Below are 27,695 nucleotides of genomic sequence, written 5' to 3' on the forward strand. Positions count from 1 at the left end.
TATTGGGACATCGACACAATGCTAACATTTTTGGCTCTATACACCACCACAATGGATTTGACATGAAACAAACAAGATGTGCTCTAACTGCAGACTGTCAGCTTTAATTTGAGGGTATTTACATCCAAATCAGGCGAATGGTGTAGAAATTACAACAGTTTGCATATGTGCCTCCCACTTGTTAAGGGACCAAAAGTAATGGGACAGAATAATCATAAATCCAACTTTTACTTTGCAGTCAATTACAGCCTGAAGTCTGGAACGCATAGACATCACCAGACGCTGGGTTTCATCCCTGGTGATGCTCTGCCAGGCCTCTACTGCAGCCATCTTCAGTTCCTGCTTGTTCTTGGGGCATTTTCCCTTCAGTTTTGTCTTCAGCAAGTGAAATGCATGCTTAATCGGATTCAGGTCCGGTGATTGACTTGGCCATTGCATAACATTCCACTTCTTTCCCTTAAAAAACTCTTTGGTTGCTTTTGCAGTATGCTTTGGGTCATTGTCCATCTGCACTGTGAAGCGTCGTCCAATGAGTTCTGAAGCATTTGGCTGAATATGAGCAGATAATATTGCCCGAAATACTTCAGAATTTATCCTGCTGCTTTTGTCAGCAGTCATATCATCAATAAATACAAGAGAACCAGTTCCATTGTCAGCCATACATGCCCACGCCATGACACTACCACCACCATGCTTCACTGATGAGCTGGTACGCTTAGGATCATGAGCAGTTCCTTTCCTTCTCCAAACTTTTCTCTTCCCATCACTCTGGTACAAGTTGATCTTGGTCTCATCTGTCTATTGGATGTTGTCCCAGAACTGTGAAGGCTTTTTTAGATGTCGTTTGGCAAACTCTAATCTGGCCTTCCTGTTTTTGAGGCTCACCAATGGTTTACATCTTGTGGTGAACCCTCTGTATTCACTGTGGTGAAGTCTTCTCTTGATTGTTGACTTTGACACACATACACCTACCTCCTGGAGAGTGTTCTTGATCTGGCCAACTGTTGTGAAGGGTGTTTTCTTCACCAGGGAAAGAATTGTTCGGTCATCCACCACAGTTGTTTTCCGTGGTCTTCCATGTCTTTTGGTGTTGCTGAGCTCACCGATGCATTCTTTCTTTTTAAGAATGTTCCAGTTGTTTTGGCCACGCCTAATGTTTTTGCTATCTATGTTTTTTTTTTTCAGCCTAATGATGGCTTGCTTCACTGATAGTGACAGCTCTTTGGATCTGATCTTGAGAGTTAACAGCAACAGATTCCAAATGCAAATAGCACACTTGGAATGAACTCTGGACCTTTTATCTGCTCATTGTAATTGGGATAATGAGGGAATAACACACACCTGGCCATTGAACACCTGAGAAGCCAATTGTCCCATTACTTTTGGTTCCCTAACAAGTGGGAGGCACATATGCAAACTGTTGTAATTCCTACACTGTTCACCTGATTTGGATGTAAATATCCTCAAATTAAAGCAGACAGTCTGCAGTTAAAGCACATCTTGTTTGTTTAATTTAAAATCCATTGTGGTGGTGTATAGAGTCAAAAATGTTACAATTGTGTCGATATCCCAATATTTATGGACCTGGCTGTATTTCAATTCTGATGGTATATGACCAGTTAAAGGGGTTGTCCGGATGTTTAATACTAGTGACCTATCCTCAGGATAGTTCAATATCTGATGAACTGAAGGCGGTCGAGGTGCTCTTCCTAGGCTAGTGATGTCACATTCATTGGGCACAAGGCCTAGGTGCAGCTTGGTCCCATCCAAGTGAATGGGGCTGAGCTGCAATATCAAGCACAACTGTTATCCAATGGGCACCACAACCTCTCAACAGCTGATCAGCAGGGATGCTGGGTGTTGGACCCCCATCAATCAGATACGGATACGCTATACTGCAGAAGTTAGAGACTGTTAGCTGAGACAAAAGTTTAAATAAAGAGGAAATGAAACACCCAGGGCAGAAGTAGAATATATGGAGTGACTTAGATAAAAAAATAAAATAAGGCCTCATGCACACATAGAAACATAGAATGTGTCGGCAGATAAGAACCATTTGGCCGTGCATTTTTTTTTTTTACGGACCGCAAACCACGGATCGGCAAGAACGGAAGCCGCCCATGTACCTTCCGCAATTTGCGGAACGGGTGACACATTGTAGACATGCCTATTCTTGTCCGCAAAACGGACAAGAATAGGACATGATTATATATATATATATATATATATATATATATATATATATATTTATTTTTTTAAGGGCCTTGGAATGGAGCAACGGATGTGGACAGCACACGGAGTGCTGTCCGCATCCTTTGCGGCCCCATTGAAGTAAATGGGTCCACACCCGAGCAGCAAAAACTGCGGCTCGGATGCGGACCCGAAAGGTCATACGCGTGAGGCATAAAAAAAATAAAATAAAATGTAATATTCAAATATAGGTGAATGCAATTAACATTTTGATGGAAGGGTCCCTTTAAACAAAAGATAAATAATTACCGACTATGCACATTTTTGTAAAATTACTTGCCCTCTGTAAAGCAGGATCATGTGTGTTATATTGGACCATACATTGCTGCCTTTTATCACTTCTTCCAGAAAAAGCACATTGCGCTTGTTCTCATGTGTAAATACTGGAGATGAGCGGATTTCCGCTTATGAAATTAGTTCACACTTCGTTACCACGGACCATAACGCAATTCTGACGGAATTCCATCATAATAGAAGTCTATGGGCTGCAAAACGGATCTGTCCCATTTCCATTATGCAGGAGAGGACCTCCAGCACACTTCTAGTGGGTAAAAACAAAACCTTAAGGCCAGTTCACGCCGAGTTTTTTGGCGCCGATTTTGGAGCATTTCCACCTTAAAAAAAAAAAATCAGCTGCGAAAAGAAATGAAAATAAAAACCCATTCATTTCAATGGGGAGCAGCACTTAATTTTTCTCCACATGGAAAAAAAAAAAAAAGCATCATGCCTTATGCTGGGGCAGAATCCATGCAGACTCGCCCAATGAAATGAATATACACACTTTATACCGTATTTTTCACCCAATAGGACTCAGTGGTGGAAAAATGTCAGTGTCTTATGGGGTGAATACTAATGAGAACTTCTATTATGGAAGCACTCATTAGTACTGGAGGACCAGGAAGCAGTTCTGCCAGGCTCTGTACTTTCTGGTCCTCTGTGCTGTGGCTGCGCACAGCGCGAGGACGCCGTGACCTCATGCTCTGCGTGTTAGGTCACAGCACAGCCAACAGCTGGATCCCACGGCGTCCGGAGCAGGAGAGAAGTGGATTTTTTCAATTTTATGTAACATAGTACATAAGGCCGAAAAATACTTCAATTACTCTTACCGGTAATATGTTTTCCATGAGCCCATGACAGCACCTGTGAGAGAGATCCTCCTCCTTCCGGACAGGAAACAGGAACTTCCCAGATCTTTAAATTGGTCCCGTGCCTTCCACCTTCAGTATTTGACAAGATTCCTGGGACCAGCAACACACCTATATATAGTGAAAACTAACAACATAGGCGAGAAAACATAATAGAAAAAAAACTCTGCGCCAAATATATGCCAGGCATATCTCTTCTTTGGCACCATACTAAAGAGTCGATTTCTCTCTTTTTTTTATTATATTTAAGGGAGGGAATTATGTAGGTGCTGTCATGGGCTCATGGAAAACATATTACCGGTAAGAGTAATTGAAGTATTTCCATTACGCCCCATGACAGCACCTGTGAGAGACTAGACTAGATAATTATTAGGGAGGGACTACAGCCTGCAGCACCTTTCTCCCAAAAGACATATCCTGCACCGATGAAAGGTCCAACCTGTAGTGCTTGTAAAACGTAGAGGGGGAACTCCACGTTGCAGCCCTACAGATCTGTTCTATGTTAGCACACCCTTTCTCAGCCCAGGAAGAGGCTACTGCCCTGGTGGAATGGGCTGAAAAATCAGAAGGAACCTGACAATCTGATATTGAATATGCCAGACCTATCGCTCTCTTGATCCATCTAGCTAAGGTACGGCTTGTAACCTTTGAGCCCCTGTTCTGACCCTGAAATTGAACAAAAAGTTGTGGGGTCTTTCTAAAGCCCTTCGTAGACTCTAAATACGCACAGACACAAGTTCTAACGTCTAAAGTATGAAAGGATCTTTCTCCTTCATTCTTTGGGTCCTGACAAAAAGGAAGGGAGAACTATTTCCTGCGACTTATGGAATACCGATACTACCTTGGGCAGGAATGCAGGGTCTGGTTTGAAAACAATCCTATCCTCCAGAATCTGAGTATATGGTGGGGAAGAGGACAAGACGGACAGCTCTCCTACTCGTCTGGCAGAAGTAATGGCCACTAAAAATACGGTCTTATAGGACAACATCTTTAAGGAGATGTCCCCCAGAGGCTCAAACGGAGCCTTAGTTAGAGCAGAAAGAACCAGGTTAAGGTCCCAAGGGGCTGACTTAGATTTAACTATAGGACATAGTCTAGAGGATCCCCTAATGAACCTTTTGACCCAAGGATGAGTAGCCAATCGAAAGTCAAACAGGACACTCAGTGCCGAGACCTGCACCTTGAGAGTGCTGGGTTTAAGCTTTTTGTTAAGGCCTTCCTGCAAAAAGTTCAAAATTAACAGGTTGTTAGGGGAGTTTAAGTCTAAGCCTGGACCTGCAAAACGAAGGAAGGTTTTCCATACACTCAGATAGATTTCGGAGGTGACTTTTTTCCTACTAGCTAGGAGAGTCCCGATGACCTGTTCTGATAGGCCTCTAGACCTGAAGAATGTCCTCTCAAAATCCAAGCTGTCAGGTGAAGGTTCTTGACTTCCGGATGATGTAGAGGGCCCTGATATAATAGGTCCTGTCTTTCTGGAAGCACCCAGGGATCGGCTATTGATAGTCTCCTCAACCCAGCAAACCAGACTCTTCTTGGCCAGAATGGTGCTATTAGTATCACCGTCGCCTGCTCCCCCCTGATCTTCTGGATCACTCTGGGCAAAAGGCTGATGGGAGGAAACGCATAGACTAGGCCCTTCCCCCACGACTGTGAGAGCGCATCTGTGCCTATCGACTGATCCTCCCTGCCGAAAGAAAAGAACTTTTTGTTTTCCACTGAGGCGAATAGATCTATCGTAGGGGATCCCCATAGGGCCTGTATTTGGTGAAACACTTCCTGATTCAGACACCAATTCGCCTGACTGAATCTGTGTCTGCTGAGAAAGTCCGCCTGGTGATTCTCTGAACCTTTCAGGTGAACCGCTGAGAGAGACAGAGCTTTCCCCTGTATTAACAAGAAAATCCTGGATGCCAGCTCCATTAGTTGATAGGATCTTGTCCCCCCTTGTTTGTTTATATAAGCCACCACCGAGGTGTTGTCTGATAGGATCCCGACATGCTTTTGAGACAAAAAAGGGAGACTTTTCTCTAGTGCGCACAGGACTGCTCTTAACTCCCTGGCATTTTGGGACTGAGCACTCTGGTCTCTTGACCAAGGACCTTGGAAAAACCCCAAAACTGAATGGGCCCCCCATCCCCAAGGGCTTGAGTCGGTGGTTATTATCAAGGGGTCGTGTCTCACCCACCCACTCTACCCCCCGACCGAGGTTTGAAGCCTTTAGCCACCAAGCTAGGGACCGGGTTACTGAACCCGGGACCACAATCTTGTGATCCAGGGATAGCGACCTCCCATCCCATTTGGACAGAATGAGCCGTTGCAGTATTCTGGACCTGAATTGGGCCCACCTCACAGCCGGAATACAAGCCGTCATCAGACCCAGAATAGACATAGCTTTTCTTAAGGGGACTTTCTTGATCTTGCTGAAAGACCTGATCTTCTGCTGAATCCCCTCCTTGTCTGCTGGAAGATAAGATTTCTGAGTCTGAGAGTCTAACAGGATGCCTAGGAAAACACATCTGGATGTTGGAATCAGGGATGATTTGTCCCAATTTATTAACCAGCCCAGGCTCATCAGGATCCCCAGGACCTTCTGTATGTGAGATTTCAACTGCTCTGGGGACTGCCCTACCAAGAGAAGGTCGTCCAGGTATGAGACTATAATGATGTCCGACCTCCTAAATTTATAATCAGTCTGAACGTACCGTTGGGCTTGGGGACCAGAAATAGGGTTGAATAAAAACCCTCTCCTTGTTCGTCCTTTGGGACTGGGACAAGGACTGCCTTTTCCAGAAGGTTGTTTATTTCCTCCGAAAGTGCCACCTGTTTTGGAGAATTTTGGTTTAAAGAAGTAACTTTGAATGTCCTGGGTGGTAGTCTCTTGAAGTCTAGGCGATAGCCTTCCTTTATAATATCCTTTACCCAGGCGCTTGCGGTAATATTTCGCCAGGCTGGAAAAAATAAAGAAAGACGACCGCCCACCTGGGGTCTGGAGTCATTGTTGAGTGGAGCTTGATGTTTGAGGTCTGGGTTTAAACAGCACACTTTTTGATTTATCAGATCTCCACTCCCTCCTTTTCCTTTGATCCCCAAAAGCCTTCCTTCTTTCATTATTCCGAAATGGCTTCCCCTGTTTAGGAAAGGACGGTGCTGGAAATCCTTTTTTCTTATCGGATGCCTTATCTAAAATGTCATCTAAGGCAGATCCAAATAAAAAATCTCCTTGGCAAGGTAAGGCGCAAAGCTTAGATTTTGAAGCTACGTCGCCCTTCCACCATAACGACCTTCTGGCTGAATTGGATAGTGCAGCCGCCCTAGCAGAAAGCCTCAATGCGTCAGCGGAGGCATCAGAGATAAAGTCCACTGCACTGGACATAGTTGGTATCGCCTCGAGCAGCTGATCCCTAGGAGTCTTATTCTCTATATGAGACTCTAATTCCTCCAATCAGAGCTTTAAAGACCTAGCCACCGAGGTAGTTGCTATATTTGGCTTAAAGGCAGAAGTGGAAGCTTCCCAATTCTTCCTTAAGTATGCATCAGCCCTTTTGTCCATGGGATCCTAGATCCTCAAACGGGAGAGATGACTTCTTATTTATCTTAGCTACAGGAGCGTCTACCCTTGGTACCTCCTGCCATGCTGAGACTTCCTGATCATCAAAGGGGTACTTTCTCTTGACCGCTCTAGGGATAAAGAATTTTTTATCAGGCTTCTCCCATTCACGTTTAATCAGGTCCTTGATACAGTCCTGAATGGGGAAAACTCTAGACTTTTTAGGCTTAAGGCTCTCAAACATCAGCTCGGGTCTAGACCTGGACTCCTTTTCCTCCTCCAGCTCCATCGTGGATCTAACCGCCTTCAATAATAGGTCCGTATCTTCAGCTCTAAACAACGGCTTCCCTGTCAAATACTCAGAAGAGGAATCTGAGTCTACAATAGCGCCTTCCTCAGACCCAGAGTCCATAGTATCCTCCGCTACCGCCTGGGCCCTCTTATGCTTGGATGAGCTAGGCAGGGATTTTCTAAGATCCTCTACGGACGAACGGACTTCACTCTTTACTAAATTCTGGATACTCTGTAATAAAGATGGCGACTCCTCTGCCACTAACTTATCCAGACATGGTTGACAACATGTCTTGGAGTAAGATGGATCCAACTTCCTCTTGCAAATTCCACACTCCTTAGCTCTTTTGTGGGAAGCTTTCTTTGGGGCCTCTTTAGCCTGCATTTAATAAAACAGCCCATCAGTTTAACCTGACCATAATAATAACTCCCCAAAGGGAGATGGTGGGGGTTAACCCCTCTTACCCCCAGGAGTACCATGCTGGATTCCAAAAGCTGCTCCTGTCTGTCGGTGCGCTGTTGTACATCCCCTTCTTCCTGCATCATAAAGCTGTGTAAAGGGGGCCAATCGAGGGCTGTAGGTGCCGCCGATCCTGCTGCTACTCCCTCCACGCTGGCTGGCGTTCCCTTTTTCAAATAGGCCGCGCAGCGCCAGCCATGTTTAGCTCCTCCCCCTTCCGGCCGGTGGAACGCACGCGTCACTTCCGGTGTGACGCGCACGTCCAGCACAGCCAGCCTCAATGAGAGGGGAAGACGCAGCTCCCCCCCTCATGCCACGACTTCGCCGGCAGGCAGGGACAAGAGGCAGCCCAGGCATCGCCCCATGGCTCCGAAGGAGGGAAAAGAATTGCAGACGCCGGGCTTCTCAGCGGCTCCTAGTGGAGACTTACGCCGACAGGTACCTCCACTAGGTTTCGTTTTAACCCTAGAGGTCCTGCAGCCTAAAAAAAAAGACCTGGAAAGAAAATCCTCCTGTCCCTGGACAGGAAACAGGAAAGAACTGAAGGTGGAAGGCACGAGACCAATTTAAAGATCTGGGAAGTTCCTGTTTCCTGTCCGGAAGGAGGAGGATCTCTCTCACAGGTGCTGTCATGGGGCGTAATGGAAAATACATTTGTCCATCCAGTTTGGCTTGTCATCCTGCAAGTTGATCCAGAGGAAGGCAAAAAAAAATAAAACTGTGAGGTAGAAGCCAATTTTCCCCACTTTAGGGGAATAAAAAATTCCTTCCCGACTCCAATCAGAATATCTTCCTGGATCAACGACCCCTCTAGTAGCTATAGCCTGTAATATTATTACCCTCCAGAAATACATCCAGGCCCCTCTTGAATTCCTTTATTGTACTCACCATCACCACCTCCTCAGGCAGAGAGTTCCATAGTCTCACTGCTCTTACCGTAAAGAATCCTTTTCTATGTTTGTGTACAAACCTTCTTTCCTCCAGACGCAGAGGATGTCCCCTCGTCACTGTCACGGGGATAAATAGATGATGGGGTAGATCTCTGTACTGACCCCTGATATATTTATACATATTAATCAGATCTCCCCTCAGTCATCTTTTTTCTAAAGTGAATAACCCCAATTTTGATAATCTTTCAGGGTACTGTAGTTGCCCCATTCCAGTTATTACTTTAGTTGCCCTCTGGACCTTCTCCAGCTCTGCTATGTCTGCCTTGTTTACAGGAGCCCACAGTACTCCATGTGTGGTCTGACTAGCGATTTGTAAAGTGGTAGGACTATGTTCTTATCACGGGCATCTATGCCCCTTCTGATGCAACCCATTAACTTATTGGCCTTGGCAGCAGATGCCTGACACTGGTTTTTGCAGCTTAGTTTGTCATTTATTAAGATCCCTAGATCCTTTTCCATGTCAGTGTTACCGAGTGTTTTATCATTTAGTATGTACGGGTGACTTGCATTATTCCTTCCCATGTGCATAACTTTACATTTGTCAGTGTTAAACCTCATCTGCCACTTATCTTCCCAAGCCTCCAATCTATCCAGATCCCTCTGTAGTAGTATACTGTCCTCTTCAGTGTTAATTACGTTACACAGTTTAGTGTCATGTGAAAATTGATACTTTACTATGCAAGCCTTCTACAAGGTCATTAATATATTGGAGAATAGGGCCCAATACTGACCCCTGAGGTACCCCACTAGTGACAGTGGCCCAATCTGAGAGTGTACCGTTAATAACCACCCTCTGTTTTCTATCATTGAGCCAGTTACTTACCCACAATCAGACGTTTTCTCCCAGTCCGAGCATTCTCATTTTATATACTAACCTTTTATGTGGTACAGTGTCAAATGCTTTGGAGAAGTCCAGATATACGACATCCATTGATTCGCCGCTGTCAAGTCTAGAACTTACCTCCTCATAGAAACTAAATTAGTTTGGCATGACCGATCCCTCACGAAGCCATGCTGATATGGCGTTATTTTCTTATTTCTGTTGAGATGCTCTAAGATAGCATCTCTCAGAAAACCTTCAAACAGTTTACCCACAACAGATGTTAAACTTACCGGCCTATAGTTTCCAGGCTCTGTTTTTGAACCCTTTATGTGAAAAAACCAACACCCAACCTTCCAAACCGAATGTATGTACTAATAAATAGACCATCCCAGGCCTCCATCTTATCACCAATAGAAACATACGTACTAAATGTGAATATGTTTCACTGACGCACAGTCCAACATTTGAACAATATTAAAGAGACTTTTATTCACATTCTATGTGATGAAACAAAACTATTTACAAGTATTTTTGGTAAAACCCCTTTGCCGTCTGGTTTAAAGGGGTTTTCTAGGTATTTGTTTTCTTTCAGATGCCAAGTTTCCCCTTTAGATACTCCCTTTGGACAGTGGCAGAACTGTAAACAGGGATGGGGTAAATAACTTTATATATTGGCCTTTATGTTGTTTTAACTTTAAAGCTCAAAACACCCTTTTAGAATGAGCTTACACTAAGTGGATTTTTAAGTAAAAAGATTTCCACAATAAAAAGTCTTTTGAATTTCAGTGAAGAAAAAAAGCATAACATCCGTTTGCTGTGGGAATGGGATGCTTCTGAGAAGAGAGCGGGTAAAAACCATCAATACTGCCATCTGATGGGGAATCCTTTGTTCCTCCCATCTGTAACAATCTTATTAATCGCCATCTGTTGACTTATAATGGTCATCATCCACAGTTGAATAAATGTGGCCTTCATTGCTGAGGAAGTCCAATGCTTGTCTGAAAGGGAAAAAAAAAATAAAAAATTTAGGGTTGTGTAATAAGACCGATCTCTTCGAAGAACTGCAACAGAAGCAAAAGAATTCCCCCACACATTATAAACACGGTTGCCTTGCCACGCATCAGATAGCTTATCATGGGGTATGTGGCCAGATCCTATATCACCCAAACTTTAAAGGGGTTCTGCACTTTTATTTAACTGATGATCTATCCTCTGGATAGATCAGCTTCTGATCGGCAGGGGTCCGACACCCGGGACCCCCTGCCGATCAGCTGTTTGAGAAGGCACCGGCGCTACAGCAGCGCCCCGGACTTCACTGTTTACCGCCGGCGCACTGACGTCACGACTAGTATCAACTAGCGTGGGCGGGGCTAAGCTCCATTCACGTGAACAGAGCTTAGCCCCGCCCACGCTAGTGAGAAGGCCACTGCGCTGCTGGAGCGCTGCTGCCTTCTCAAACAGCTGATCGGCGGGGTCCTGGGTGTCGGACCCCCGCCGATCAGAAGCTGATGATCTATCCAGCGGATAGATCATCAGTTAAATGAAAGTGCAGAACCCCTTTTAAGCAGGATCCTGAATGCTGCGGCTCAGGAAAACAGAGGAGGCAACAGACTGTCCCCTATGGAGCAAGCATCCTGGAACAGGATGTGTTAACACTAACCTACTGCAAAAAGGGGAAGACATTTCTATACTGCAATAGCCTTACACTGTCTACAGGAAAGGGAAAGCAGCTTGGAAGCCCCAGTAATGACAGCAGCATATACAGAGAGCGAAGTTTGGTCATTACATTTATGTTCTGAGGGCAGTATAGGTAGTGACAGACCCAGATTCCTGAACTGGGCCATTTGTGAAGATGCTGTAATTTTCATAAAATCATTTTTTATTTTGCTGACTTATATAGCACTGGCATATTCCACAGCTCTTGACATTTTCACCACTGTCCCCAGTGGAGCTCACAAACTAAGTTCCCTGTCAGTATGTCTTTGGAATGTGGGAGGAAGTCGGGAGTACCCAGAGGAAACCCACACAAAAACAGGGAGAACATACAAACTCCATGCAGATGTTGTCCTTGGTCGGATTCGAACATCGGACCCCAGCACTGCAGGGCACCAGTGCGAACCACTGAACCAGAGTGTTTAACTCCAAGAGAGGAAAACTCTCTGCTGTGCAAATTCAGTGGAGCCCTCAATATTCATGAGCTGTAGACTCCCACCTTCACCCACGAGTGACAGGTTAAACACTATGCACAGTAGTGGACTGCAGCCAATTTTATGAACAGTAAGACCAAGTCCTGAATTTAGAGTCGTGTTACTAATTCATGCTGCCTTCAGTCAGAGCCCTCTTTTTTGGATGCTGTGGTCAATACTGGCATCTAAGGAGTTATATGTTAAATGTCTCTGATCCCAGTATTGTCTGCAGGTATCAGCCATACTACATGGCCGTTGCCTGTTGCTCCATATACCCCTTCAGCACCTCGGAGGTACAGTTATGTCCTGGGGAGCAAAAGGGTTTAAAAAAACAAGCATGCTGAAATGTTTATAAAACCATGTGCATTTCGGTCTTCTGCTATGGAATATTCTGTATATATAGGAGTCATGAAACAATTATATTAAATCTTACTTAATGGTATTAACGTTCATTCCCTGAAGTCTTGCCTTCAGTTCCTCAAAGCCCATGCCTTCACTTCCTTTACAGCTTTTAATTAGAAACAAAACCTATTGTGGGAAGAGAAATAGTTTTATTTTTTAAGCTTTTGTTTAATATAAAACACAGCCAAACTCAGAGCAAAAAAAAAAAGCCACATAAAACTGAAAAAGGCCATAATTTCTAAAAATGGCAGGCTGCCGTTTAGCTCATATGTAAAACCTAGTAGACAGATAACAGAATCTTACTTTGCAAAATATGAGACAATGCGAAGCAGAACCTGTGACAGTGAACTGTGAATATGGAGTCTCTTACCATTTGGAATTTATTGGGTCTGATAAAATTACCCTGATTTATTAGGGCTGAAACAATTCAAACGATTTAAATCAATGAAATCAAGGCAAAAAGAAATTCTTGATGCAGTTTCCCTGCATCAATTCGTTTAAATCACATGACCACGGAGCGTGAATGAAATGAAGCTTCTCACTCACTGCTCCGTGGCCTCCCGACTGCACCACGCTGCAGGGCCTTGCATTCACACATAGTCAGCACGCTGGCTGACGATGTGTGATGACATGTCGGTCCCAGTGTATGCTGGGATCAAGATGAGTCTCCTGTGGACTCCATGTGTCAGTGCACGCCGCACTGCCAGGAAAGGAAAGTATAAAGTTGGCAGCACCTGCGGGGGGTACCTGAGATTTGATTTGGCAATGACATGTATAAAGTTATTGGAGGGGGGGGGGGGGGGGGGGGTAATATCAGGGCACCTGTGATTTGGTATGTATAAAGTTACTGGCGCGAGGGGTTAATGGGGGCACCTGTGATTTGGCATGGAGGGGCTGATCTGGGAGAGTGGAGGACATGGTGGATGGCATAGAGGCACTGGGGACATCAAGGCAGCCAGTGAACTCCGGCAGTCTGTTCCTCCACCGGAACAGACTAACGAAGTTCACAACATAACCCCAAGTACACATTCTGGCAGAAGAACAGCCTGCTGGAGTATACCGTATTGGGTATAGCCATATACAACTATCTACATGCTCTCATTGACTAGAATGTGGTCCAAGGCCATCTAGCCATGTTTCGGCATACATGCTGGGCATCGCCCAAAGCCCTTTTTTTCCCTTTGTCCTTACAAAACCCAGCTTGAGTGCTGTAACAAGGCCGGACCCCATTACAGTCAATCGCTGCAGCAGCTGGCAGTATCCAGATATACCCGATATGGTACATTCTGGCCGGCTGTTCTTCTGACAGAATGTACTGTATATTGCAGCTGTGAAAGAAGCCTTGTGTGTGCAATATAATAATATATATATATATATATATATATATATATATATATATATATATATATATATATATATGAATACATTATTTTAAGAAGGTTTTTCTTATTAGATTAGTCGTAAAAAAAAAGAAATTGATAGAATACTCAATCACTAAAATAATTGTTTACTGCAGCCCTACTACGTATAATAAATTATTTGTCTGGCATGTTTGAGACCTTGTCCATTTCGCGCGCAAGAGAGCTCACTATTGTCTGCCAAAGTTATCTTGGGATTCTGATTTATTGCGGATCTGGGAATCGGCCACTCCAAGGTCCATAACAGATAAACTGGATATGCAGTGTGACAGTTATGGATTGTATATGCAGGCTACATTCTTTAACCCACTAAGGACCAGGCCATTTTTAGCAAATTTAATGTGTAAAAGGGGTAAAAGGACAAAATGCACCCCACATTTTGTTCACCAGTTCCCCCTGAATACAGCAGCACACCATATGTGCTCAAAAAATGATGTATGGGCACACAGCAGGGCTCTAGAGTCAAACCGGACCTGAATTGGCAGACATGGATTTTAGGTGCCATGTCTCATTAAAGATAAACTCCTGCGGTCCCACAGAAATTAAAAACCCCAAGAAGCGACACCATCTTGGAAAGAGCACCACCGTACCAACATTTTAAAGGTGCACTTTTGACCTAACAGTTGTCTCACAGAAAATATGTAGTTGCGGAAAAGTGAATCTGTAAGCTATGCAGACTAAAATCAGATATAAAAAAGGTGGTAAAACTACAGGGTACATCATGGATAAAATTAAATGCTCCATGGATGTATGGTAGATTCATAAATAATCCTGTATGCACAGGCCAGGTTTTGCAGTGGTAAATTGTGTCTTTCCTTATCCCCCTTTTGGAATACACCTTGCATTTATTTTGGGTCCTTCCCTTCCATGCTGTCTCGGGGACTTGACTTGGAAAATGTCGCCCTGGTACGACACGGGCACCATGACTTCCAGAAGTACTGGGACCCTCCCCGGCTTGGTTTTTAAAAAATTAGGGCCTTGATAACCACTGGCGTTCAGCTTGAGCATCGCTATGCTAGGCACATGCAGAGTACTGCATGTGCTGGAGTCTCCTCAGACAGACAGAGAAAAATAAAATAAAAATAAAGAGGGCAGCAACTCCAGATGTTATTTTCAGCAGGGTTAAAGATCAGTGGTGGTGCACCACAAGTCCCAGCAAGCAGCACGGAACCTATCTGCATGCAGTCACCAGTTAGAATGGCTGCATGCAGGGAGGTTCTGCCCTTTCCTGAACAAGTATAGCGTTGCTCCAGCCAATTGCAGTGCTGGCAGGGGACCCAAAACACCAGTGTCCCCCTGCCTCACCTCAGAGGTGACCGGAGCTGACCAGTTCAGCACCGGCCACCTCCCCCTGACCTCAACCCGCAGTATACAGCTTCAAATGCTGTGATGTGCCGCTCTTCATTGACCGGCCAATCGCAGCGCTTAGTGGTGCAGCACCATGGTGCCCTTACCCGGCATGGCTGCCTGCTGGTAAGAGCAGCCATGGTGCCTCAATTCCCCCGACAATCGTGCCCCAGAGCCCCGCGGACCTTAAGTCACGTCCAGTTGTACCGTACATGTAGGGCACAGGTCCTTATGGGGTTTAATCAAGTGGTAGAAAAGTTGGCACTCTTTCCGAAAGCAGTTGGAGTTGACCTATTGCAGAGACGTCTCTCTCAAGGAAAGATGGTGTTTTCCCAATCGAGTATCTGATTGCTTTCACTAAAAGGACTCCCGAGCACCTTCGTTCTGGATGTAGTCAGGACTGTAGATTAGGTGTGGATGCAATTGGTGTTTTATCTAATTATTCTTATTCTTTATAAGTTTTGCAATCTTTGTACTTACCTAGTTTACTAGGAGATAAATCTGCTTGATCATCACCATTAAATAATAAATTTACCAATATATTTTAGTACTAGTGTGCAGTCTTTCTTTAAAGAGAGTATCTGAGTCTGGGGGGCCTGGCCTGACCAGATATGTGATCGGGTGTGTGGTGCAGAGCTCCTGGCACAGAATCCTGAAAATACTCTGCTAAATAGTGAGTGTGACTCAAAAAAATTGCCGCAACATGAAGCGTCAAAAAGCGAAGGAGAGGGAAGGAAAAGACTGTGGCAGCGCTGAGCTGATGTCACAAAATGGCACCGTGCAGCCTGTGAAGAGAATGGAGGTAGCGGCACTACTGGAGAGATTAGAACATACCAGGGCGTCCTCCGCATATGAGCTGGAATTTTCCACATCATCCACCGCCCAGAAAACGGAAGAGCCAGCTGTACTTGCAGTAGAAAATCAAGAGGTTGGTGCAGTATCAGATTGGGCGGTTGCTGCTGAAACAGAACCTACCATCAAAGATGTGTTTGCAGCAGTAGCGCAAAGTAATAAAGTGCTTGCCTCACTCAGCACTAATATGGGTAGCCTAAAAGATATTGGGCTTATCAGACAAGATATGTGAGGGAAAGGATTGGAGTAATGGAGGGCCGAGTAAGCGACTTGGAAGATCAAGTGCCGCCAATGAAGCGAGACCTTCAACGTGCGATTCATAATGTTTGACTGCTTATATTCAAGACAGATGACATGGAAAACAGGCTGAGGCGCAGTAATGTCCGTATGATAGGCGTGCCTGAGCGAGCAGAGGGATCAAACGCAGTTACATTTGTGGGGGTTGTGCAGTTAAGAGATAGCCCAGTCTAAGTAAGCAGTGGGTGGGAGATTGGTAAAGGAATAGGTTATGCCAGAGTTCAAAGCAGAGTATTATTACTGTAATAGTTGACCTATTGATAGTTTAGACTAGTTGATATATCAGAGATATGGTATTTTCTATACCCCAGTTCTTCTTTTGAAAGGAAAAATGTCTTTGTTTTGTTTGTTTATGTTGGGGGGGTGGGTGGTTTTTTTGGGGACACTTGAGACAGGTGGAATAGGAGGCCTAGTAATATTGTTGTAAGATCGCAGTATCAGTCGAATACAATTCTGGAATTGGTTTGATGATGGGGACCCTTAAGGTTATAGCTTGGAATATTCGGGGGATGGGCCAGACTGCTAAGCATAATGCGATCTTCCATGCTCTGGCAGTCCATCAGCCGGCAATTCTGTGCTTGTCTGAGACTTCTCACTTCAGATAAAAACGCATCTTGTACACAGAGCATGGATGGCGCATGAATTCCATTCTACATATTCCACCCAATCGAGAGGAGTATGACCTTATACATAGGAGACTTCCCTTTACTTCTAATGAAGTATGCATTGATTCTGAGGGACGATTCATATGTCTTGACTGCACTATATTTCAGATCCGAATGATATTGGACACTGTATACATTCCCCCTCCATACTCAAGTGAGATCTTGAAAAAAGTATTGTAGGCGATTTCAATATGTATCTTGATAAATCCCACCCGGGAGGGGGTACTCTGAGACCATCCCCTACTTCGCTGAGTAGATTACTTATGGAAATTGACCTATGAGATATTTGGAGGACAAAACATCCAGAAGTGCAGCAGTACTTATGCTATTCCTCCTCGCATAACTCACTGTGCAGAATTGATTTAATGTTAGGATCCCCTGTGTTATTGGATAAGGTACGGGAAGTTTCCCCATCTTCCTAGGAGCATTTCTGATCACTCACCAGCTTTAGTAGAATTGGAGTTGGGAAATGCAAGACTGCTTAGGAGTTCCTTGACATTAATGTTGGCTAGGCCGATTTATCAATTGTATGGGAAGCCTTAAAAGCATATGTAAGAGGGTATATATACACACACAAGGAAATTAGTGTACATAAATTGAAAAATAGGGCCCTTTCAATTGAGATGTCTAATAGGTTTTTGGAGACTGAAGTTAAATACATAGCTAATCAACATCAGAAATTGCTAATTGGACTGAAGCTCAAGACTTGCTGAAAGAACATTTGATTGATAAGGCAGGGGCTAATTGCTTTTTCAGAGCACAGAGATACTTTATGGAAGGAGAGAGTCCCTCCTGTGTAACTGCTGTTAAAAATAGGAATGGTATCCTGGCTACCAGAGATGAGGATATAGTTGGGGTTTTCCATGCCTATTTTAAGGAAGTTTATAGGTCTAGATTGGCAGTTTAAGGACAGGGAATGTTATCTAAATGAGATTTAATGCCTACCCTCTCTATGGAACAAAGGGAGCTACTAGATAGGGATATTCAATTAGAAGAACTAGAGTTGGTATTGAGTTCTTTCCCAAATGAAAAAGTGCGGTGGGGGGGGCGTTCCTGGGGAGTTTTATAAGAGACATCAAGATCTATTACTCCCGCACCTCTTAAATGTGTATAAGGATTCCTATCGTGCAGGTACTTTACCTAGCTCAATGAGAGAAGCAATAGTTGTTGTGATCCCAAAACCGGGTAAAGAGCCTACCTTAGTTGACTCATCGGCCTATTTCACTATTAACTGCGGATATAAAAAAGTGTTGGCTAAAGTCTTCGCTAACAGATTGTTAGGGGGTTATCTCCACTATTCTTCATGACGATCAATGTGGTTTTATGCCAGACAGATCCACCTCCCTTAATCTTAGGCGCCTGTTCCTTAATCTCCAGTTGGGAGGGGGTTTGTGGAGCTGTGGTTTTGACAGCGTCGAGTGGGACTACCCTTTGGGCTGTGTTGTCGAAGTTGGCATTTGGTCCTAGTTTCATTAAGTGGGTTAAACTACTATATGATCAGCCGAGAGCTAGGCTTAGAATAAATGGTGGAGTGTCCCAAGAACTGGAATTAGAGAGGGGTACGAGGCAAGGTTGTCCTATCCCCTCTGCTTTTTGCACTAGCAATAGAACCGCTGGCATGTCTGCTTAGATCCACTCCATTGATAGAAGGTTGTAGGAGAGGGAGGATGGAGGAACAGGTTTCGCTTTATGCGGACAACATGTTGCTATATGTAGGAAATGTGGCCTCTTCAATTGACCCCATAATATCACTTATCTCGGATTTTGGTAACCAGTCTGGTCTACTTATTAATTGGGCTAAATCTGTGATTCTCCCATTGTCCCCCCTTCCGCAGTCTCTTACTCATACTAATCTTAAAGTGGTGTCATCTTTTAGATACTTAAAAGGATAACTGTCACATTTAGACCCTAATGTAAATTTTCATATATGTAGTTACTAATAACATGATATTCCAGAATCAGTTCCTATTAGACTGACTTACCCCATATTTAATAAGATTCAGCCCTTAGCAACGAGTCTGCATAAAACTGCAATTTCACTATTCAATTAAGATGGCCGCCACTGCCCTCACTAGCCAGTAACAATAGCCCCCCAAAAGTGTCAGTAACCAGAGCCCTCCCCCTAAAGGGTTAATCTCCTGCAGCACAAAGGGGTCCTCTTACCACATGTTGCTTTCATTTATACACTGAGCAGATGGCAGATCTCCCTTCCCTGCTCTGACTCTACTTCTCCAGCTCTGCTGAGTGAGGGAGCGTCTGCCAAGCGCAGGGACAGGGAGAAGTGCACACAGCCCAGGCACTGTTATCAGCTGCTGGGGAGGACATGGCTTTAATCATTTACTTACAGCGCCTGGCTGTCAGTAATCTGACCTTGCACGCAGCAACGTGCTTCTGCGTCCTCCATCCTTCAACAGATAGACGGACCATGCCTAGCAACCCTATTTTAACCCTTTCATGACCAAGGGTCATTAATGCCCCAGTGTCCAGGTCAAAATTTACAAATCTGACATGCGTCACTTTATGTGGTAATTTTACAAACTTTGTTAACCCTTTAGGTGTTCCACAACAATTAAAGGAAAATGGAGATGAAATTTCAAAAATTTCACTTTTTTGGCAGATTTTCCATTTTGTTACATTTTTTTCTAACACATTGAGGGTTAACAGCCAAACAAAACTCCATTTATTACCCTGATTCTGCGGTTTACAGAAACACCCCACATGTGGTCGTAAACTGATGTAAGGGCGCACGGCAGGGCGCAGAAGGAAAGGAACGCCGTATGGTTTTTGGAAGGCAGATTTTGCTAAACTGGTTTTAGATGCCATGTCCCATTTAAAGCCCCCCCCGATGCACCCATACAGTAGAAACTCCCAAAAAGTGACCCTATTTTGGAAACTAGGGGATAAGGTGCCAGTTTTATTGGTACTATTTTGGGGTACATATGATTTTTAAATTGCTCTATATTAAGTTTTTTGTGAGGCAAGGTAACTGAAAAATGGCTGTTTTGGCACATTTTTTTTTTTTTTTACAAGATTCATCTGACAGGATAGATCATGTGCTATTTTTATAGAGTAGGTTGTTACGGACACAATGATATCAAAATAGGTCTACTTTGTTTGTTTGTTTCAGTTTTACATAAAGCAATTTTGAAAAATAAATTATGTTTGTGTGTCCATTTTCTGAACGCCATATGTTTATTTTTCTGCCGATCGTCTTGTGCAGGGACTCGTTTTTATTGGTACCATTTTTGGGTACATAGGATTTTTGATCATTCATTATTATACTTTATGGGGCAAGGTGACCAAAAAATTGGCTGTTTTGGAACAGTTTTTATTTATTTATTTTTACAGCGTTTATCTGAGGGGTTAGGTCATGTGACAGTTTTTTATAGAGCATATCGTTACGGACGTGGCAATACCTAATATGTATACTTTCTTATTTATTTAAGTTTTACACAATAATAGCATTTCTGAAACCAAAAAAAATTAAGTTTTAGTGTCTCCATAGTCTGAGAGCCATAGAGTTTTTATTTTTTGGGCGATTGTCTTAAATAGGGTATCATTTTTTGCGGGATGGGGTAACGGTTTGATTGGCACCATTTTGGGGGTCATAAGCCTTTTTGATCGCTTGCTGTTGCACTTTTTGTCATGTAAGGTGACAAAAATGGCTTTTTTTACGCAGTTATTTTTTAATGGTGTTTATCGGACGGGGTCTATCATGTGATATATTTATAGAGACGGTCGTTACGGACGCGGTGATACCTTGTGTATTTTTTTTTTATAGGAAAAAGCTATTTTTTTTAATTTTACATTTTTACTTTTATTATTTTCACTTTTTTTTTTTAATTAAGTCCCTCTTGGATCTTGAAGATCCAGTGGGGCTGATGGCTGTACTATACTTTGCAATGCTCTTGCATTGCAAAGTATAATACAATCAGATGCCCTGTAGGTGGCAACAGCAGACGCTTTTGCAAAGCGTCCGGTTGCCGTGGCAACCATCGGGCGCTGCAATCGCAGCGCAGCAGCCCCGATGGTGGAGAGAGGGACCCCCCCCCTTAACCCCATGGATGCCGCGGCATCTATGGGGTTACAGCAGAGTGTCAGCATAGAGCTGACTCTCTGCTGATGGCGGCGGCTCAGGAATGGAGCCGCCACCATCACACACAGCAGGGGGACTGCACGGCATGGGGGCAGGAGGAATGTATGGGGCGGACCGCAGGAGATAGGCGGACACAAGGGGGGGCTTGGAGGGGCACACGAGGACACATTACCTAATTTCAGTCTCTGATCTGCAGAGCGCAGATCAGAGTCTGAAACAGACTAACCAATCGGATCGATTGTCGGCAAGGGGCCACTCTGATTGGTCCCTTGCCGGCATTACTGAACTGTATGCTGTCCGTGACAGCAGCAGGACAGGGGCAGAAGCTTTAATCCAAGCGCTTTGTAGCGCTTGGATTAAGTTGAAATAGGGCCACCAGGGAAATATTAAATCACCACAATCAAATACTCTAAAAAAAATAAAAATAAAAACACACACGACAGTTACTTTAAGAGTTGAAGTTTCAACCAACCCTCATAGGTATATTCCCAACAATATAATACCAATACTGGCTAAATTTAAACTCAAAGCGATATCCTGGCATAAACGTCCCTCAGCTCTGATTGGCGGGGGCAATTTGTTAAAAATGGTGTTGATGTCACAACTTTTATATTTACTCCATAATGCACCTGTTTGGATTCCCATGCATTACTTCTACAAAGGTCCAATTTTTTCCCCTTTGATTTGTATTATGGAAAAAAATATAGTAGGATCAAGTATGAAACTTTACAGAGGGGTAAGGAGATGGGCGATCTTGCCTTGCCTAACCCATTTCTATATTTTTTTTAGCCGCCCAAGCGCAGCATTTTAAAGGGAACCTGTCACCTGGATTTTGTGTATAGAGCTGAGGACATGGGTTGCTAGATGGCTGTTAGCACATACGCAATATCCAGTCTCCATAGCGCTGTGTGCTTTTATTGTGTAAAAAACCCGATTTGATACATATGCAAATTAACCTGAGATGAGTCCTGTACGTGAGAGGAGTCAGGGACCGGACTCATCTCAGGTTAATTTGTATATGTATCAAATAGTTTTTTTTACACAATAAAAGCACAGAGCTATGGGGACTGGATATTGCAGATGTGCCAACAGCCATCTAGCAACCCATGTTCTCAGCTCTATACACAAAATCCCAGTGACAGATTCCCTTTAAGAGCTGGAGGGAGTGCCCAGTGACAGATTCCCTTTAAGAGCTGGAGGGAGTGGCAAGTTATAGAGTGGGCATCCGGGTGTTCTCCACCGGTTATGTTTTTGGAAAAAGGAGGTGGCTGTAAAATTTAGATCATCCCCGATTGTTGGGCTTATGAGGAAGGTATGGGGGAAGATTAAAGAAGTTTTGGGAATCACAGGGTTAAATACACATCTCACCTATATGGCGTAATAAGGCCTTGTCAGAGCCGTTTCGTCTGGAAGGATTCTCCCAATGGGAAAGGAACGGCCTCTGGAATGTCAGTTATACTCTCAGGGTACTTTGAAACTGTTCCAGGAATTGTGCTTAGAGTTCAGTCTACCTTCCATGCACTTTTATAAATACCTGCAATTAAGTCAAGCTCTTGAATCAGTCCAAAAGGATGTAATTGCAGTTTGCCTCTAGTCGAATACTTGGTAAGATAATAGAGGTGGATTCAGTGAAAGGAGCCATGCCTAGCGCGGCATGTGAGAAGACGCTGAATCGCGCTCTCCCGGACGAGTCTCCTGTAATCCTCCTGCATCCATCATCTGCGCTGCTGTTAAAGCCTCACTGCAAGGAGAATATACTCACCGGAGGCTGAGCGAGCAGTTACTCCCCGTCATGACGCGCCAAGGGAGAAAGGAGTGCAAAGAAAGTGGGCCTGCACCGCGCGCTAAGCAAGATGGCGCCGGGCTTAAAGCTTCAGAAGTGGCGGCGCGCCTGGAACAATATGCCAGGGTGGCTCCTGGATCTGCTCCACTCACCAGCAATGAAGTAAGGGGAGGTCAAGGCACCGGAGAGGGGTCTGTCCCTGCTGCCCAGACTGTCGGTGGCTTGAGTGAAGTGAATGGCCAAATAGCTGCTGCTGGGGGACCCGAGCATATGGCGGATGAAGGGGAGGGAGGTAGAGACAGGCCCTGCACAAGTTCAATCTGTGCCTACCATAACAGATGTCTTCAATGCGGTCACAAACTGCAGTACAGCGCTAGTCGCTCTCAATACTCAAATTGGACATTTACAAGAAAGTATGTCTTATCAGAAATGACCTCAAGAAAGTGTCTGAGAAGATCAAAGAAGTGGAGAACCGGGTAGGCCACCTGGAAGACACCATACCCACTATACAGAAAGACCTGGGTAAAGTTACTCAGGACATCTCATACCTGCTTCAAAAAGCTGATGACCTGGAGAACAGGCTACACAGGAATAATCTGCGCCTGGTGGGCATGCCGGAGAAAGTTGAAGGAAGCAATGCGGTGGCCTTTTTTGAGCAGTGGCTGACTGTGAAGTTTGGCACAGAATCACTATGTAAAAAGTTTTGCCATTGAGCGAGCCCATAGGGTGCCGTTCCGCTCACCAAAGGGCGCCCCTCCAAGACCAGTTCTCATCAAGCTGCTGCACTTCAAAAGGATAGGGATACCATCCTGCGCTCAGCACGAAATCATGAGGATCTGGTAATTGATGGCAGGAAGGTGCTTATATTTCCTGATTTTTCTGCAGAGGTACAGTGGAAAAGAGCGAAGTTCGTGGAAGTAAAGCGACGCCTGAGGGAACGCCTACTACAATATTCCATGATTTATCAGTCCAAGCTGCGGGTGGTAGTGGAAGGAATAGTCCATGTGTTCGACGCGCCAAAAGCCGCGTCGCAATGGATGGACTCCTCGGATCCGAGGGGGAACTCCGCTCCTCCAGTCGAATGACTGACTCTGCTATTTGGCAAATTCCCTGCCCCTGATAAATATAAGTGGAGGGGGGTAACTTTGTAGCCCAGAGTAAGGGGGAAGGGAGAAATGCTTAGCCAGTGGTTGCAGTAGGAATTCTTATAAGCAGGTTCTGTATATGTTACTATGTTTAATTGTCGCTCAACATATTTATGACTGTTACAAATGGCAGCCATTATATAGGATGGGTTATACATCCTGATCGTTTCTATAGGACGAGTCCGGGGGGAGGGCACGGTTACGGCGGGGGAAATGGGGAGTAGCACTCAGCTGAGCTCAATTTGGGGTGCACTGCCTCCTGCTAGGGTCGTGTCTTTCTCCTATGAGTCGCGATACAGGCATATCAGTATGAAGTTAACTATGTCACAAATGCAAAAGTTAACCGCTTCACGTCCGCCCATAGGATATAAACGTCCTATGGGTGGACGTCCATTTCTGAACGGACGTTCCAGAACGTCCGTTCAGAAAGTGCAGCTGCACGCTAATCGTGCAGCTGCTGATCGGGTTGCCCGCTGTCAGTGACAGCAGGGCAACCCTAAGACAAGGCAGGGACAGTGCCCAGGTGTCCCTGCCTTCTAGATCGCTGCAGACACAGCGCTCACCGAGCGAGGTGTCTGCAGAGAAGGAAGCGCTGTGCGCTTCCTGTTCCGGCCCGGCGGTCATGTGACCGGAGTGTGCAGGAGCTGTGTGAGGTCTCCCAGAGACCTCGATCAGCCCTGCTGTGAGGCTGTACAGCGCAGGATTGCTGCTGTACAGCCTCTATAGGGGTGCATTTGTCCTGTAACTGGGGCTACTATGTCAGCCCCAGTTACAGGAGAAATCAACTGAGAAAAAAAAAAAAAAAAAAAAAAAGTGAAGTAAATGTCCCCCAGAGGTCTTGTATGACCTTATGGGGGACTAAAAGTGTAAAATAATTAAAAAAAAAAACTAATAAAACTGGCACCTTATCCCCTAGTTTCCAAAATGGGGTCACTTCTTGGGAGTTTCTACTGTAAGGGTGCATCAGGGGGCTTCAAATGGGACATGGCATCTAAAAACCATGTGGAGTTCCTTTTCTTCTGCGCCCTGCCGTGTGCCCATACAGCAGTTTATGACCACATGTGGGGTGTTTCTGTAAACCGCAGAATCTGGGTAATAAATATTCAGTTTTGTTTGGCTGTTAACCATCGATGTGTTAAAGAAAAAAATTGATTAAAATGGAAAATCTGCCAAAAAAGTGAAATTTAAAAATTTGATCTCCATTTTCCTTTAATTCTTGTGGAACGCCTAAAGGGTTAACAAAGTTTGTAAAATCGGTTTTGAATACCTTGAGGGGTGTAGTTTCTACAATGGGGTCATTTATGGGGGTATCCACTATGTAGGCCCCACAAAGTGACTTCAGACCTGAACTGGTCCTTATAAAGTGGGTTTTGGCAATTTTCCTATAAATTTGAAGAATTGCTTCTAAACTTCTAAGCCTTCTAACGTCCTAAAAAAAATAAAATGACATTTCCAAAATGATGCCAACATAAAGTAGACATATGGGGAATGTTAAATAATAAATATTTTATGAGGTATCACTCTGTTTTAAAAGCAGAGAAATTGAAATTTAGAAAATTGCAAATTTTTCAAATTTTTGGGTAAATTTGGGATTTTTTCATAAATAAAAGGTGAAATATTTTGACTCAAATTTATGATTATCATGAAGTACAATGTGTCACGAGAAAACAATCTCTGAAGGACTTGGATAAATAAAGGCGTTCCAAAGTTATTACCACATAAAGTGAGATATGTCAGTTTTGCAAAATTTGGCCTGGTCAGGAAGGGGGCAAATGGCCCAGATGGCAAGTGGTTATTATTGTTAATGTTTGCGGTTATTATTCCGGGCTGGGTGCAAATTCACAGCCCATCTGTCCTTGGAGAGCTGAAGTGGTCTTAAAAAGTTTTGGGGATGGGGTCAGTACCTCTGTGCAGTACTGGGACGTACTTAGCAAAGGCATAAGCGTAGTCAAAACACGCACGCGGGCGCTGTGTTTGGAATTGCAAAATCAAGTATCCGGTGCAGAAACAGTGTATGTTAAAAATCCCTCTGAGTTATCGTTGAGAGCCTGGAAAGCGGCACAGGAGGCACTCAATACACACGTGTTGGAGTAGGCCAACAATAAGAGGCTCTTTCTGAAACAATACTTTGAGGAGGGGGAAAAGGCGGGTCACATGTTAGCAATGATAGCCAAGGCCCAACAAGAATCCACTTATGTGTCAACCCTCAGGAATTGGGAAGGTAGGATGGTGAGCGATCCTCATGAGATTCTTGAGGAGTTTAAGGGATTTTATGATTCACTATATAAAAAGTAGAGCTACGTACTCTGACAGGGATCTGGAGGCTTACTTGGGGGGAGTGGAGTTGCCTACCTTGTCGGCGGAGGAGAGAGAGGGGCTGGAGTCTCCCCTTACGGTGGAGGAATTACAAAGGGCAATAAGTGTGATGCCAAACGATAAGGCTCCTGGCCCTGATGGGCTACCTATTGAAATTTACAAGGAATTTGGTGGGGAGCTGCTACCAAATCTTCTCAAAGTATTTGACCAGGCCCTAGCAACGGGAAGTTTACCTCCTTCAATGTATGAAGCTACCATTGTGGTGCTGCCCAAGCCAGATAAAGACCATGCATTACCTGAGTCTTACTGCCCCATCTCTCTCCTCACATCTGATATAAAGATATTAGCAAAAGCCTTAGCGATAAGACTATCCCGGGTGGTGGGAACAGTAGTGTACTCAGATCAGTCTGGCTTCATGCCCGCAAAGTGCACGGCGATCAACTTAAGAAGACTCTTCCTAAACCTACAGGCTGCAACAGGGGATGTGGAAGATAAGGCGGTTCTCTCCCTCGATGCTGCCAAAGCATTTGATAGTGTGGAGTGGAGATATTTATGGGCAGTACTTAATAAAATGGGATTTGGACCCATCTTCACAGGATGGGTCCAGCTTTTATACTCCTCCCCGGGTGCTAGAATCAGAGTCAACAACGAGTTATCCAGTAGCTTTCGTCTGGGGAGAGGTACCAGGCAGGGGTGCCCGTTATCCCTGCTGCTATTCGCGGTTGCAATAGAACCTTTGGCAGCCATTATAAGAGGTTCCAATAGAGTCCAGGGATTAAAGCATGGGGGACTGGAGGAGAAGGTGGCCCTTTACGCAGATGATCTTTTATTATTTGTGGATAAAATAACGGAATGTCTGCCCTCAGTAATAAGTATCAACAGATTTGTTGTTTTCTTGGGTTTGTCTATCAATTGGTCCAAATCTGCACTACTCCCATTGACTCCCCGACCAGTTTAGCCACAATACCAATTCCATGGGTGCATAAATTTAAATAAATATTTAGGAATATGGGTCATGAGGGATGTCAAAAACGAGATTTTTGTATAACTTACCAGTAAAATCTCTTTCTCGCTCTTTCCTTGGGGGACACAGAAGACCTTGGGTATAGCTCTGCTCCCTAGGAGGCGTGACACTAAGTGAAGACTGTTAAGCCCCTCCTCCACAGCTATACCCTCAGCCTGGAGAGAGAGACTGCCAGTTGCGTGTCCAAGTAGTGAGAAAAGGCAAAGTCCAAAAAAAAAATTGGAACCAACAAGCCAACTACCCTAAGGGTAAAACAAACTCGGAAACAGTCAGAGAAGAACAACGAATGGGTGGGTGCTGTGTCCCCCAAGGAAAGAGCGAGAAAGATTTTACTGGTAAGTTATACAAAAATCTCGTTTTCTCGCCCAATTTCCTTGGGGGACACAGAAGACCTTGGGACGTTCAAAAGCAGTCCAAAGGGGGAGGGACCACAGCACCAAGGCGAAGCACCCGAAGGCATCAAAAAAACCCGCCGCCTGCAGACCAGGCGGCCCAAGGCAGCATACGCCGAAGCCCGAGTATGCACCCTGTAGAACTCGGTAAGGTGTGCAAGGAAGACCAGTGACCGCCTTGCACAAATGGATGGCCGAAGCCTAAAGCCTCCGGCCCAGGAAAAAACCGACGGCCCTGGCCAAATGAATGGTGACACCAAAAGCAGAACCCTGCCCTTGGTGCGGCAACCACAACAAGAGCCA

The 27,695-nt window shown here is 44.6% G+C and overlaps 1 protein-coding gene across 1 annotated transcript in view; it reads right to left on the minus strand.

Moving 5' to 3' along the window:
- Positions 1 to 9,938: 9,938 nt before the first annotated feature.
- The window catches only part of RPA2 (replication protein A2), a 58,310-nt gene continuing 40,553 nt past the window's right edge, over positions 9,939 to 27,695 (minus strand). The window contains exons 8-9 of the mRNA XM_040424336.1: positions 12,089 to 12,183; positions 9,939 to 10,467 (exon numbers count right to left, since the gene is read on the minus strand). Of these exons, the coding sequence (XP_040280270.1) occupies positions 10,383 to 10,467; positions 12,089 to 12,183 (180 nt within the window). The 3' untranslated portion in view covers positions 9,939 to 10,382. The remainder of the gene's footprint in view (positions 10,468 to 12,088; positions 12,184 to 27,695) is intronic.

This window comes from Bufo bufo, chromosome 3, assembly GCF_905171765.1.
Source record: "Bufo bufo chromosome 3, aBufBuf1.1, whole genome shotgun sequence".
Taxonomy (NCBI): Eukaryota; Metazoa; Chordata; class Amphibia; order Anura; family Bufonidae; genus Bufo; species Bufo bufo.